The sequence below is a fragment of the Pelecanus crispus genome, chromosome 1 (assembly GCF_030463565.1).
Source record: "Pelecanus crispus isolate bPelCri1 chromosome 1, bPelCri1.pri, whole genome shotgun sequence".
Lineage (NCBI taxonomy): Eukaryota > Metazoa > Chordata > Aves > Pelecaniformes > Pelecanidae > Pelecanus > Pelecanus crispus.
This window is the reverse complement of record NC_134643.1, coordinates 219,354,556-219,369,965: the sequence shown is the minus strand read 5'-3', so window position 1 is coordinate 219,369,965 and position 15,410 is coordinate 219,354,556. Positions and strand designations below refer to the sequence as shown.

General features: G+C 40.6%; 1 protein-coding gene across 8 annotated transcripts in view; it reads left to right on the top strand.

Moving 5' to 3' along the window:
• Positions 1-15,410, top strand: part of DLG2 (discs large MAGUK scaffold protein 2) — a 677,470-nt gene that overhangs the window by 575,715 nt on the left and 86,345 nt on the right. For 7 of the 8 annotated variants that reach the window (XM_075727693.1, XM_075727696.1, XM_075727698.1 and 4 more), the window contains one exon: positions 4,565-4,679. In XM_075727693.1, coding sequence (XP_075583808.1) covers positions 4,565-4,679 — 115 coding nt within the window. Of the gene's footprint in view, positions 1-4,564; positions 4,680-15,410 lie in introns of those variants that run through there. The other variant, XM_075727699.1, reaches the window with a different exon arrangement.

Here is a 15,410-nt window from a genome sequence, read left to right as displayed (position 1 = left end):
CTCTTTCTCATAGAAGAGCTGCAGCATATTTATTCATTTATCATAGCTATTCTTTATTTATATGACCAAAGAGTAGCACCAAGCCAACAGATATAAAATCTCTGTCTTTACTTCTTTTAGATTTAGAAATTATTTGAATTTCACTATGATTTTCTAAAAATTTCTTGAGGTGTGGTTTCTTGCATTTATTTTTGGTGTCTCAAATGTATCTAAGACTTCTCTCTCCTGACTGCCCAGAGAGTTGAGCAGATCCAACTTTAGAATCATAGAATCATAGGATTGCTTAGGTTGGAAAAGACCTTTAAGATCATCCAGTCCAACCATTAACCTACACTACCAAGTCCACACTAAACCAATCAAGGGTAGACTAGACTAAACCATGTCCCCAAGTGCCACATCTACCTGTTTTTTGACACTTCCAGGGGTGGTGAATCCACCACCTCTCTGGGCAGCCTGTTCCAATGCCTGACCACCCTTTCCGTGAAGAAATTTTTCCTAATATCCAACCTAAACCTCCCCTGGCGCAGCTTGAGCCCATTTCCTCTCGTCCTATCACTAACTGCTTGGGAGAAGAGACCAACACCCAGACCAGAAAATAGATCCCTGGAAAAATGGGTGCTTGCTTGGGACAGCACTGCTGGGCTGGCAGCCCACACAGAGCCCAAAATGTCAGCGCCAGAGCCCTGAAAATGGTCCTGCTGTCCCTGCAGCCAGGCCATTCCTCGCAGCAGCAATCTCCTCTCCCACACCCAACGGCACTAGCTCCACATCTCCAGGGCTAGCAAGCTGTATTTGTACCCTTGGGATGGCTAAATGGAGGTCTGCCTACCCTGCTGTGAGCCCTGAGCCAGCTCTAAAGCGGAGTATGAGCAAACACCTCCCTCCGTCTCATCTGCCCAGTTTCTTACAGCATTTCCAGAGCCACAGACCAGCACAAACCATTATACCATCTGGTCTGACCCCAGCATTAATATAGGTTACGGTTTGCTCACCTATTTGCCCTTTTAGTCTAATGCATAACTTTATCAGTTTCTTAAGCTCCCAGAGGTAGTTTGCTAGATCATTAGTGAATCAGCAATGGGTAGGACCTTTGCAGATGGATTTTGGTAAGTAAAATTTGGCAAATTTCGCTAATGATGCGCTCCAGCAGCAATACTGTCTTTGTTCTCCCTTTCTTTAAAGGGCATGAAATTAGTGAATCAGCTTTAACTGTATTTCTTGTCAGTATGTCACAACCTCAGTGTCCTTTTAATTGTGTAGGAGCCTTGAAAGTGTGTTATTTAAATTCATTGCTGAATTTGAAGGAAGCATGAAGTGTTTTTCTGGACTTTAGCACTGACACTTATTCACACCTAGCAAATGCAAAGCTATTAGGAAGCAGCACCTCTGGAATGACCCCATATGTAAAGAAGTGTTAAGAAAAAAGGACTTTTTCCCAGTGGGTCGGACTACCATAGCTGTTCTGATGGCAGAAATTGAGCATCACTCTCTCTTTTTCTGTTCACATTTCAAATGCAGCTGTCACTGTAGTATCTAGGCATCAGAAGGAGAACTAGGAGGACTGAAATTAAAAATCCCTATCTGAGCTGGGTTAAATACTACCTGCACTGATGGCCTTACAGTTTTTGGTTCAGGCGTTTGTCAGGAGAGGCAGGTGTACACTTCAGTATTTTTTGATGCATAATATGAAGAAGGTACTGTAGGAAAATAGGCCCATAAATTTGGTTATTTTCAAATCATCTGTGTATTTCAATCCAAAGGAAAAACATCTCAAGAACACAAAGTAACAGAACTGTCATTAGTACTTCAGGATTTTTTAATATCAAGCAGGGAGCAGTAGCTTGAACCCTGAACTTCCATCACACACTTATTAGACAATTTTTGACATATGTTGTGGTTTCAAAATGTCCTCTGGAAAAAGAGATATTACTAAATTCAGAATAAATTTACAGTCAGTTAAAATCAGTTAAATTACAAGTGTGCTCTGAAGTCAGAACACAAGCTATAATATCATCATCTGACCAAGCCGTAGTCATCCGAGGATCTCATGAGCTGGTGTTCAAGTTGCAAATAGCTGGATGCTGTGCTAGAGAGAGTCAGATTTTCAATCCCCTCTTCTCACTCTCCAAATCAGTGTCTAAATCTGGGAGCTACTCCCACGCCTCACATACAGAGTCTGCCTGGGATATGGTATGGTTGCTTATTAAAGGGAAAGCTGCCATTACAGCTACTCTGATGTAAATCATTCATATCTGTGGCCTCACCCAGACATAAAACATCAAAGAAGCTGAATTACACTCTGTGTTTACTGACTTCTTCAGTGTATCCACCACACATGAAAAAGACCTAGTAACAAACCTTAAAATTGTAGTATTCTGTCCGTATGCAGAGGACTGACAATGTATGAAGAGAAATGCAAGCTTTTTGTTTTTAAGATCACCTTTCCTATTTGCCAAGAAGAAATGTTAAATCTGCTATAATGAAATACAAGTTAAACAAAGCCCTGCTCAGAAGATGATTATTTACTAAATAAATTCTAGAGCGGGGGAATAGAACAAATATGACTCACATAGAGCAAACAAGTCCTACACTGGGATAAACACTTCAAAACTAAACTCCACTTTAAAAAACAATACAGGTTTGTAGGAGCCTTAGTTCCTCTGAGGATGTGGGATTTTAAATCACCGAGAAGTTTAAAGATGTACTCTAGGTGCAAGAAATGAGCAAGAAACAAGCTACAAAATAAATCTGAAATACAGTCTGCATGTAGGAGTGTCTCTTCTCCTGATATGCAGAATTTCAGCTGCAGTCAGTGATAGTCATAGATATGTGGGAAGACTGAAGAGTCTTATACCACAGCAGTGGTTCCCAGCTGATTGGCAAAGTAGCCACTGCCACTTAACAAACTCAGTAGGTAATGCCAAAGAAGGGAGTGGGAAGGGAGTTAAAACACATCAAGTAAGAAGAAGAAGGGAAAGAAACCAAACACAAAAGCCCAAATCAAACCACCCTGCTAAACCAGCTTGAAGGTAGCTAGCATCCATGCAAAATGTGGGACCTTGGAAAAGTCAGATGTTATTATCCAATGAGAAGTTAAAGGGCACTTAATAAAATGAATTAGTTGTTGTTGCAAAGCATCTAGACACTCTGGGAACTGAGCCAGTGTGAACGGCAAATGATAAACAAAAATAATGCTGAGATTTCTGCTAGGAGAAAATGAGAATATAGCTGGTTTACAGCATTCTTACGTAGCTCAAACAGCAACAAACAGGGAGCAGACCAATAGGTTATAAATGCACAGTAAAGATTTACTTGCTTAAACTGAGATACGGTGTGATTTGGTGGAATGTACGTACATTCTTTAAGGGAGGAAACCTTGTGTGCTTGTTTCACTTCTGCTCCAGACTTGCTGTGGGGAAATGTAGACCCTCCTTTTGAAGCAGGCAATGAAATAAAACATTGAGGTGCAGGGAACATCATCTTCTCTTTGCTGGCATCAGTCTGCAACATCTTACTCTTCAAAGTGTCACTGACTCACTGAAATGGATTTTATACACCCCCTCAAGTTGTCTTCTAGCTCACACTGGTAGATTTCCCAGGTTTAGGTTGAATTATGACTCTCTGTGTTGCTGGAGCATTGCCTTTAGTTTGTCGGTTTCAAGGAATTAGAGCTTGTCTCCAAAACTTCAACTTTTCCTCTTGCAAAACAAAACTCAGCCCATTAGGTCACACAGTGAGCACGGGGAATGTGCCAGCAGGAGGGACCGTTGACCAGGCTGTAAGAGGGAGGTGTCCTTTCAGAGAGGAGCCTCACCAGATGATACACCTCTAGCCGAATCCTTGCCCCAACGCTGGTCCCATGTTGCTGGTCAGCAGGTCACAGTTTTACAAAGCTACTAGCAAAGCTGTGGAGGAGAAAAAGGTGTGGGAGGTAGTTTCATGCCGTTCTCATGCAGCTTAAACAGGTCTGGAATTTCTGGGATCACCCACCCTAAGACCGAGCTATGGCTCCACCTATTTAAAAGAAACAGAGCCCAGTCCTCAGTGGACTGGGTAAATAAGGTGGCTTATTGCTCATACAACGATTTCACAGCTGCTTCAGGGGTAATTAGACTTTCATATATCTCCTTCAGTCCAGTGGGACTTTGCACTACAACACTTGACTCCGTAACTTCGGTGCATCATCCCACTGACCCTAACAAGGTATCTCATTGTTTGGAAGGAGGAATGATATACTGGAAAACTGCTTTCAACATCCTTTTTACACACTGAAAGATATTTGGTAACACACTTTAAACCTCCTTTCCTTTCCTGAAACTGCCGGAGAGAGGGTCTAGCTATTTGACTTTTCACATAGTCAGTGCTGAAATATTCAGGTACCACAATAAAGAGGGCATATATTTACCTAAAATAATATATTAATGTGAGGTTCTATTAGACCTCAATTTTCAGGACGTACCTTACACTCATTCATTTAATATTAATTCGCATTTAGCAGCCCTAATGATTATATAGGTCAAGAAAACTAAAATATCTTTATTCTCTGGTTTTTTTATCTCCTCAGAGTACGCTCGGTTTGAGGCAAAAATCCATGACCTGCGTGAGCAGATGATGAATCACAGCATGAGTTCTGGGTCCGGCTCCCTGAGGACTAATCAGAAGAGGTCACTGTATGTCAGGTAAGCAGGGAGACCTTTTCTCCTATGAATACGTTGGCAGCTACCTTGTGTATGCCTGACTTGTGTGTCGTGGGTTTGGCGAGGTGGGAAAGAAGTTTGAGGAACTGCATTGAATTGAACTGAGAAATGCATCAATCTTACAAGCACATCATCATTAATGTGAAAATTGGATAAAGCCCTATTGCTTAATCCCATTGTTTCAAGCCATTTTCAAAGAGCATTATACTTTTATAGTGATTTGGTTTTATGAGATGAAGATTTCTTACCAGTTGTCAGCTCTTTTAATATCTGAGATGGATATTGTGGTGTAGTGACGCATTGCGTTTCTGTGTGAGGTCTTGCCCAGGCATGGAATGATTATTCTCATAAAGAGCACATTTTCCCCAAGACCTTGTTCTTACAAAGCAAGGACTGTTGTATGCTATTCTAAATGCATGACAATCTGCTGCTATCCCTTTGCATATGTTTACCCTTCTATCAGCCTATGCTACAAAGAATTTACCATTTACCTAGCAAGATCAAACATGCAGATGAGATGCTAAGCAAGCTGATGTACATAGCTTAAATGGGGTAGTGAATAACATAGGAACTGTCGAACTGCGAGCCAGGCGGTAGCAGTTGTTATAGTTTTGCTTTGACTGTGCAAGTCTATTGCCGTAGTCATTGCTGGGTGAAAGACTGGGTGTTGCCGAATTGCCCCTAGCAAAGTTCTTGCTGTCACTCGCACCTTTTGGGACTTGGGGATACTATGGGACTCTGTGCCAAATATTTTAATAATCTTAATAATTATGCTTCTCTAGGCTTTTAATTTTCATTCCCCCCCCCCCCCCCATGCTCAGCATATAATTTGAAATTCCTGACAATCATGAAGTAGAGGGAAGCAATTTGTCAGCCTCCAGGCAGTGATAATTATTCATGGGGGAAGCTAATTCAGGTGATAACATTGCAGAGATCCAATTAAGGATAAATTCTACATTTTGTCATTATGCCCTCAGCATGAAAGGGTAAGGTAGCAGAGAAGGAAGGGAAAACTTAAATGTTAGCATGGATGATCTTATTCTAGTGTGCAGCAACCACATGAAGTCCTAATTGGTTCTGCTGCCAGAAAGAGCAAGGACTGAAAGGATATGGATCACTGTTACAAGCGATCTTGCTGTTGGGCAAGGTCAGGTTGGAAGTGTCATGGTTTTCGATGCATCTGTAACCTTCTCTGACCTCTCCGGCTTTGTGTTTCCTTCTGGAGCTATTCCACCTGCGGTAGTTTTTTTCCAGACCAAACACAGAGTGACTTTGATGTCAAAGGCTTTGGTCAGCTCCCTGAATTTGCATTTTATGAAAAGATACAGTCATTGGACATGTAAGGATGGACCCAAGCATACTTTGCTTGAGGTAAACCAAGAACCCAAAATGTGGGGAGCAATGGTGCAAGAAGTCCAAGCCAGCAACCACAAGTTAATGCAGGTGTACACCTAAAGGGCTAACACAGGGTCCTGAACAACCTACTGGTCTGAGCTGCAGCAAAGCTCAATTACCCCTGTATCAGCACCGACCTGGTAAGCCCTGCTGAGAACTGAGGCTTATTAGCTTGCACACTGAGCCGAGCTAATGAATCTGTGCCGCATCTGGACTAGCCTACTTCTTCTCTGTGGTATTGCTCTGTGTGCACTGATGAGCCCGGCTTTCTGCTAGTTCATGAATTCTGGATGTGGTCTGTCTCACTAAGCTGATATGCCCTGGTGCTTCACTGCAGGAATCTTTGATGTCTTAGCTGCATATCTAAATATGACTTCCCAAGCCATAAATGCAAAAACTGTTCTTTTATTCCAGAGTCGTTCCAAAAAATGCCCCAAACCTCTCAGGCACAAAACCTCAAAAGCCTCAGTCACTTTTGTTAGCATAATTTTTTTGCAGTCAAACCCACACAATTGGCTGTGTCCAACTCTGAGAAGTCTGTTTGAGAGGCTCTGTATTTCACGTATCATAATGTGTTTGTAGTGCAGCAGCGCCTGCAGCATTGTGCTAGGCACTGTTGGTTCAAATCATATATGCTAATTGCAAAGGTAGCCTATGTCTACGTTAGGCACTAAGGAAAAAATAAATGTGGGTTCAGAAATGTGCTTGTTTTCAGAGACTGAAATTTTTACTTTACGGATAAACTCTTTACAGCCAGGGACCCATGTAAAATATTTGGGATTTAGCATTTTTTTCTTTTATTCTTACAACTCAGGATGTTTCTGTTTCAATGGATTATTTTGGTCAGCATGTGCAAGAGAACTAGAAGCAAATTACCGTATGTTGCAAATCTGTAGCTGTAATGCCAAGTTTATGATTCAAGTTTGCTGTTTTCCTTTCTTTGGGATGTAGTGATTTTGCTGTCCTTCACCAAGTACAAGCATAGTTATTTTTTAGCCAGAGAGCTTAATCAAAGTAAATAACTGTGTTCTAGGCAGCACAAGGAAATAAATTAAGGTCCGTATAGGTTGTAATAATTGAAAATAAGTGTCATTATCTGCTCATAGAAAAGCCAACAGAAAAGAGGGTGAGAAAAATCAAAGCTCTGTAAACAGATTTGCCAGTGGATGTGGGCTTCATTGGATGCGGGGTTTTCTTCTTTACCTTACAGACTGTGATTTCCCCATCCAGCCCCTACTAAAATAGCATAGCATTTTTAATTGAACTTGATGATCTTAAAGGTCTTTTCCAACCTAAACAATTCTATGATTCTATATCAAAGAAGTTATATTAAATGAAGTGAGGTAAAATTTAATATTGGGAAAATGGGTTGAATGCAGGACTAGAAGCAGTTAGCTGAAAGCAATTAAAAGTCACACTTAAGCAGGGTATACAACCACAGGAAAGCAATCAAGAATTATTTGTTCAGAAGAAATTGTGTAGCTCTTCAACATGATCTTTTATCTGTGCATTCTCTGGTGTTTCTGATTTTTGTTTTGTTTTCTTTCTTTATCCCAGTCTGTCTTTATGATGCTTCCTGGAATATTTCCCAGGAATTTCCACATTTTTTTTTTCAGTACTACCTGTTCCTTTTGTATCACAGACCCTATATCTCTGTTTGGGATGCTATCAGAAAGTCCATGACACTAAAGGCAAAGTGTGAGACCTGAGGGGAGGACAGAGCAGTAGAAAATGCTGTTAACTCTTTTGGGAGCCCACATTCTCTTTGTCACTAAATCTCTCTGTTAATGAAAAGAAATACAGAAAGAAAAGCAGAAAGTGAGAGAATAGATATGAAACATAGCAAATTTTATTATTTATAATTTTTTGTTGGTGAAAGTGAATTAACTTTATTTGAATTCAATAACTGAGAAATGAAAGGCTAAATAAATTTCTGCTATTATCCTTTTTAATTCATTGGAATTCAGCCATCAGCTCATGATTAATGAGGAAAGTAAACAAACCCACCACCAGCTAAATGCTGTTCTATATACATACGTAGCGGGGGTTTTAGTGTTTCTTATGCAAATTCATATCTTCCTTTTTGTCTTTTTGGCTCCAGGTTTTAAAATCTGCTCTTGTAAGATTATATATTTGGTTGTCTTGAAATAGATACGTGCTTTGCTTTGTCCTTCTAGGTCCAGATCCATAGTCAAATTTTTCAGGCTACATGTGGTGACTATTGATACTCTTAGGAAATACCAGATCATGTTATTTAACCCACAAGCTATGGAACATGACAGCCTTCTGAAGAGTTAAGCATCAGAGAAGTACAGTCCTTTAAAATATTTGGTGAATGTGAGCAGCCATTGAAACTTTAGTATAAAATTGCCAAGCTTTGGAGGAAACTGAGAACTTAAGCATGATGAAGAGGTTTTCCTGTTGATTTACTAGATTCCTCCTGAGCTTCAAGTACTTGTGCTAGATTTCTGAGGGTAAAAGTAGATACTTTGGTAATTGCTACTAGATATACAAAGAAAAGGTTTTCAGGAATCATCTGACATCCAAGAACTGCCTTCTTCCAGTCTGTTGTTGATTTACAGATGAAAAATAATTAGATAAGCTTAAACAGCCACGGCACCTTTTAATCTTTATTCAAACCAGACAGCTTCTGAAATAATGTCTATAATTAAAAATTCCAATTGTCCAAAGCCACAAAGGAGGTGCATCACTCTGCAGAAACAACTCAAAAGCTGCAGAAACAACTCAAAAGCTTCACAACCCCCCAGCCCTTTCATTGCCACTTCACTGTTTAAAATCCGTTCAGTACCATTGGTGACCAAACATCATTGCACTTAATCATGGCTACTTGTTGCCTTGTATAAAGGGACTGGTTGAGCTTACTGAAATGCAGATATTTCAACTTCAGCACTGCTTTTAAATATATCAGCACAATAAGAATTGTACAGTTGGCTGTAAAGTGGGTATCGAAAACAGAGCTGGGACAGGGTTGGATCCAGCTGTAATTTCAGAAGAATTAGTTCTGCAGCTGCCTCTGCACCAATTGTCCAGGGGAGAGCACTACAGTGGGAAGTGTAACCACGGGCAGAGCCTCTTCCCAATAAGATGAGGAAGTTTAAGATCAATCTTTTTGTTCCTCCCCATGCTGCACTAATTATAAAAACTATGCACAGTGCAAACTACATTCTTGTCTTCTTCTAGCTGTAATTAGTGCTAAGCATTTCATAGCTTTGATAAGTATATACTGTACAAACACAAAACATTATGTGTTAAAAATGAGTGTGTTCTGGTTCTTTTTTTATTGAGCCATGAGGAACAGAATCTGAAGATTTGCCATAGCAACTTAGCAGCAGCTGAAAGGAAGTCAACGTTGAGGTACTTTGGGTTGTTTACTCTGATTTCCAGCACAATGAATTCTCCATTAGGCATTAGATACCTTTATACACGTCCTGAACTTCTTAGAAATCAGCATGTTGCCATATTGCTTAAAGAGACTTTGATTTTCAACACATCACAGAAATTCTCACTCGGGAACTTTGTCAAGTTGCAGTTGAAGTTTGGCTGAGGCAGCTTGTGAAGATTGCATCTGGCACCCGGGGCTGGTTTTATGTAATGTCTGTTACAGCCACTGAAATTCCATAGGCCAGTGAGCATCAGCTCAAGGCTCCATGGGCAAAATTCTCCTGGGAGAGCTGCACAGCAGGCTGCAATGCAATCTGAAATCCACATGAGACATGCAATTCTTGGAGACATCTTGGTAGTGAAATCTGAACACGTGATAACATCAGAGTGGGTGATGGAAAGCTCTACATGTAGATCTGGAAGGAGAAATGTGATCAAGATATAATTTCATCACGGCTTTTCGGAGGGAGGCACTGAGGGAACCAGAGAGAGGTATGAAATGGTCATACCTAAATACTCATTGCAAGGACAGAGGAAAAAAAAAATCTATATGTATATATATATAAAAAAAATCTAAATAGATACATGTTAGTGATAAATATATCCACATATACATTGCAAACATATTCACTTAAGCTAGTTGCCTAGTATCTCTCTTGAGTCAGTGGAGTACACTTGGTACTTTCAGAGTACAATTCACCTCATCCAGAAGTAGACATCTAAAATTGCTCCAGCAAATCATGCCCTAAAGACATCTATTTCTTACAGCTGAGTGGAAGGAGCCTCAGGTGATTAGCTGAGATGTAAACATCCATATTAGAGACACTTAAAGTTGTGTGACCTGAATCCCACCCACACTGAATGTCTTTCTCTCTCTATCTCTCCCCCCCGCCCGGTCTTACACACACACACGCGCGCGCGCACGCACACGCACACACGCGCGCACGCACACACACAGAGTGTGCATATGCAACGAAGAAGCTGTAACATCAGGCTCTCTGGCTGTTGTCTGCGAATGCTTCTGCTGTGTGTTTCAGCAAGACGCTGCAACACAGCTTTGAAACACTGACAGTCCTGTTTAAATAGGCTGGTTTGTTCCCCATATTCTTATCCCCCAGGATTCCTTCTAAATTCATTTGACACTTTATTAGCACTATTGAGAGATATCGAGGATACACGTGTTCAGTGCGTGGTCATCAAGCTGGATGAGTTTATGATTCCAGCTATGGCATCTCACTGTACATTTCTTTCAGCTTCAGAGCACTGTAGGTCAATCTAGATTTCTGGAGACTGACTGTAGGTGAGTTTGGCACCTAGGCATTACTGTTTGGTTTTGATGGGGAAATAGCTAGAGCTTACATAGCTGTGCCTGTACTTTAGTGGCATGATAGAAATTATTAGAATTCTCTTTACTGAACGGTAAGTGAAGGTAAGTGGAATTTTAGCACAGTTTGTTCATTTACCTTGGATCATTCTTAGGCAATTGAATGCCCCAAATTATAGTACAGAATGGAAACATGCAGTCAGAAAATCTGTACTAAATGGTGTAATACAGAAAGCTGGGTTTTATGATAGCATTTAGCAGACATGTTTGGAAATGGTCAGATAGGTATGCACATAACCGACACTCGTGAAATGGCCTGTTGCACTTGAAATGCCATTTCAGACTGGAAAATTGAAACCTGCAAGGGACATTACTCATTTCACATGTCCTGGTTAAGTATGAGTTTCTGAATATTCAATTACTACTTTTTAGCTGTTCTTTCTCTGCATATAGAGTCTATGATTCTATGATTCTCCAGATCCTGTTGGCACCAGTATTCGCACTGGCTTCAGTGAGAGTTGCTCAGAGTCCGAACCAAGGAAATAGCACAAATCTTTATTTTTCAAAGCAAGGAGGGTCGCTTTGTGTGCTTGAGAGACCTTTTCCCCAGGTGGATGTTCAGGAGCTGAACCAGTGTAATTGAATAACTATTCACTCAGGTCTTTATTAATAAGCAGAGACACTGAGGAACAGAGAAAGATGATGGTTATGCTGGAAGACAAGAATCACCTAATACGATGGGCAATAAATCCAGTATTATTTTGAAATTTATGTTTAGAGCAAAAGTATTTGGCTCACACAACCTGTGATTATCTGTAAAATGAAGAAGGAAAATGAGACCAACTCTTGTCTTTGGCAATGCAAACATAATGTTTTCTTATGAAACTCAGACTGTTTATGTGCTTGGAGGATCTTTTTTTTGGCATTTACAAAAAGGACTATGTTCCTCATCCTGCTGCACTAAGTACAGCCTAAATGAGAAAAAAATCAACTAAAAATTGAAGAACACAGAATATCTGGAAAGAGGCTGGGGTTTTTTTGAGGTGGCCTCTTGCTGATGTCAGTGGAAGCTGCAAGCTTTTCACACTTTTTTGTATTATGCCTGTGAAGTTTTCATAGATCCTTCACTGAAGTGCCTTAAGTAAGACACACAGCAGAGTTGTCACTCTCAGCTGAAAGACGGATGTGAGAATTATTAATCTCAGAGTATTCACAATTCAAAGGCCTTCAGGCTTATAGTTTGATGGCATTTTGGTGCTAAAAAAAACACCCTGAAATGTGATGCTGTAAATATAAAAATATGCCTCACCTATACCCTAGGACTGTGAAAATCAATATATTTAATATATAGTCAGTTGAAACTATTAGCCACCTCACAAGATACTACAGGTTTTCCTAACACTTCCTGTGTTTCTTATTCATCTGTTATTTTTTGGCAGTGTTGACACTAATGAAGGAAAAATGAGGTTCATTTGCAATTTTTAATAACATTTCACATACAAAGAAGAAGCAGTTAATGGAGAGTGAAAACTGAACATGTAAACACATCAGTCAAAACAGTCTCATCTCTGCTTCTGACACCAGCTCTCTCCTTCACATCTTCATGTTTATCAGATCTGCTAGTCTTAGGTACCCAGTAAGAAATGAGCCCAGCTGATTCCTTCCTGAGACGCAGTCTGATGCATCATTAGCTACAGCGTGAACCAACAGCCCAGCAAGCCTTTTAGCAAGGGACGTTTCTCCAGTTGTGCTGAAAAGAGACAAAAAGCAGATTTACTTCTATCTGGTTGTGGCTTTGCAAATCATTGAATACTTTGTGTTCAAGATTAAGAACTAATGCACACGGTACTGAGCATCTCAAATGACTGAGCCCCACGTGAATAAACCACAGCCTACAGTAATCTCAGATAACAAGCTCTGCCTAAATTTCAGAATATAAAGCAGCTCCTTATCAAAGCCTTTCTTGTCTAATTTGTCTTATCTTTACATTATCAGTAAAACTTGTTAGATATGAAATAACTGGCTGAGACCTGAAATCATGTCCTCAGTGCTGAATTATTAATGCCTGCTGAAACAGCTTTTCTATTAGCAGCTTCAGTAGGAGTAAGTAGTACATACTTCTGGCCTTTTTCCTTATTGTTCTGTTTCATGAGTTATTGAAATAATGTCCCAGAACAGGTAATGTGCTTGACATGTGATGTCTGCTCTAAAGAAACAGCACACCTTTTTCTTTTCTTAAGAGATGCTTTAATGGCTTTTCATTGCACATATATTCTACTTTCCAGTTCCCCAGTGGGACTGCCTGCTTTCTGGTTCGGAGCCTCAGCCGGCAGGAAAGTGTCAGCTAAAATGATTTCCAAGCCAGAAGATGATGATGAAGAACTTGGCCACGTGGGGGAATAGGATTTGGTTGAGATTTCTGTAACCAAAACAGTCACAGTTTCAGACAGCCTCATTTCTAAGCAGAGACTCAGAACATGATCCATCCGTGCAGGGGGGGAATAGTGACAATGAAGATAAACTATCTGTGGCTTAAAATGGCTGAAAGTGAGTCAGCAAAACATGCATTTAAGCTGTGTCTGTTCTATGTGAAAAAGCAGTCTTATCCAACAAACAGTTTCTTATGATGTTTCCATGTCAACAGCTATAATAGGACACCATTAGTTCGTGCAGTTCTCAACTGGAAAAGTACAAGACAGTAAGTTAAGTCATGAACATAGAGAAGGCAACCCATTGAAATAAAAGCTTGTGGGAATACAGTCAAAAGTTGGAAATCTAAATATGTGCATTGGCACAGTGCAAGCTAGCAGAGGATCTTGGCACAGTGGCCAATGTGAGAGAAAGAGGCTCGGCCCCTATTAAAGAGTTCTCTATCTGAAATCTTATATGGAAAAAAGTTATAAAGAGACTGTAGAACAGGTCTCCAAATTAGCTGCATTGGAACAAAGTTGAGAACAGTGTTGAAACAGGACATAACCCTGCTGAAAAGAGCAGTGGGCATTCCCATTTGAAATGCCTTCTGATAAAGATAAATGAGGACGATCTTTCGTCTCACCACAAGGAAGTCCATCTATGAGAAGGGAGCCCAGCCAAGTTAAGTGATGAAGCTGAGGGACTGCCAGTAGGCTTTGCTGACCCTTTTATTTCTCATCAGAAATGGAAATGACTGTACTAATTACAGTGAGCCTGGGAAGGATGCAGGGACTTGCTTACCAGACATGGGGTTCATAAGGATCTCCTCAGCAACTCCATTTGGTCATTCCCTGCCACGCCACTGTTGTAAGAGGGAACAAAGTCCTGCAACAGAAAGTCTGAGACCTCCCAGGCCTTGCTGGCATCACGTTGAATAGATCTTGGTTTAGATGTGGCTATTTTGCTAAGTTTGTTGTGAGTGGTGGTTGTGAGGTGCTGGTCAATAGGGGAAGCTGCTGCCCAAGGGGACCCAGCTCAACGTGGGGGTACCGGCCCCAGCAGGGTGATGTGCAAGTGCAGGGCTTGCACTGCTTGTCCTGTCTCTGTCCCTCTCGCACACCAGCCTCCGCAGGTGGGATTTGATCCTCTCTGAATGTGGCTCATATTCAGAGCAAATGGAATAAAAGAAGATTTCAGTGATTATAACTCTGTGTGTCTTTATATATATGTGTGTGTGCGTACATCTGCATTCTGCCATGTCTCCAAATTCATCTCTTGTGTAGACTCTGATTGTGGGTCATGCTTTTCTTACAAGTGCTTACTCTAATTGCTTTATCTACAAATGTAGCAAATAAAAGAAGACTAACAAACAGAGCTGTCTGGTGGAGTTTGCCAGATGTTCCTCACTAAATAGGAATTAAGATAATGAAACATTCACCCACTTTCCGTAAATTCCATTTCTTTTTCTTATGCTTTTCAATTGACCTTGCAGGCAACCCCATTCCTTCACCCAACTTGTGCTGCTATAATTATCAATACAGCTGCTAGCACCACATAATACCTACTGCTATACAAACCACTGCTTACAGAGAAGGCAATATCATGTTGCTATTTCTGCTCCTACATCTTCCTCCTAGTTGTTCAAAAGGGTCCTGGCACAGTGGCCAGCAGCTGAAAGCTTTACGAAAAACTAGGACAGAAGCAGTTACTTGATGGAATATGAAGATTTTTTTGGTAAACTCATATTTCTAACCAATCAGATTTTAGTTACGCCAGGTTGGAATAGTTTTTACCTTGGTGTGCTGCTGATGATACATGTCCTCTCTATTTCCAAGAAGTATCAATATTCCTTTCTTTCTGGGAGCCAAAAAGGTCTGTAATTTTCCCTTTTAAAAAGCACTATCTTTGCAGACATGCTTTCTCTGCTTGATGTCCTTGAGACATTTTAGAATCCAGGTTGCAGTGACTGACTGTTGTAATTACTCCTTTCTGCAGAGACTGTAAGACAATTTCTACAGATAAGGTTCATAGGTTATCAATCACAAAATGGAAGCCCAGCCTAATGGCCATTAAGCAGTATTTTGCCACTTTCTTGCAGATGGTTCAAGATGCAAAGCCACAGTTCAGTCCTTTCGGCTGTTCCCCTCTGTACCCAGCCAGTCACCAGTCAGACTTTGTTT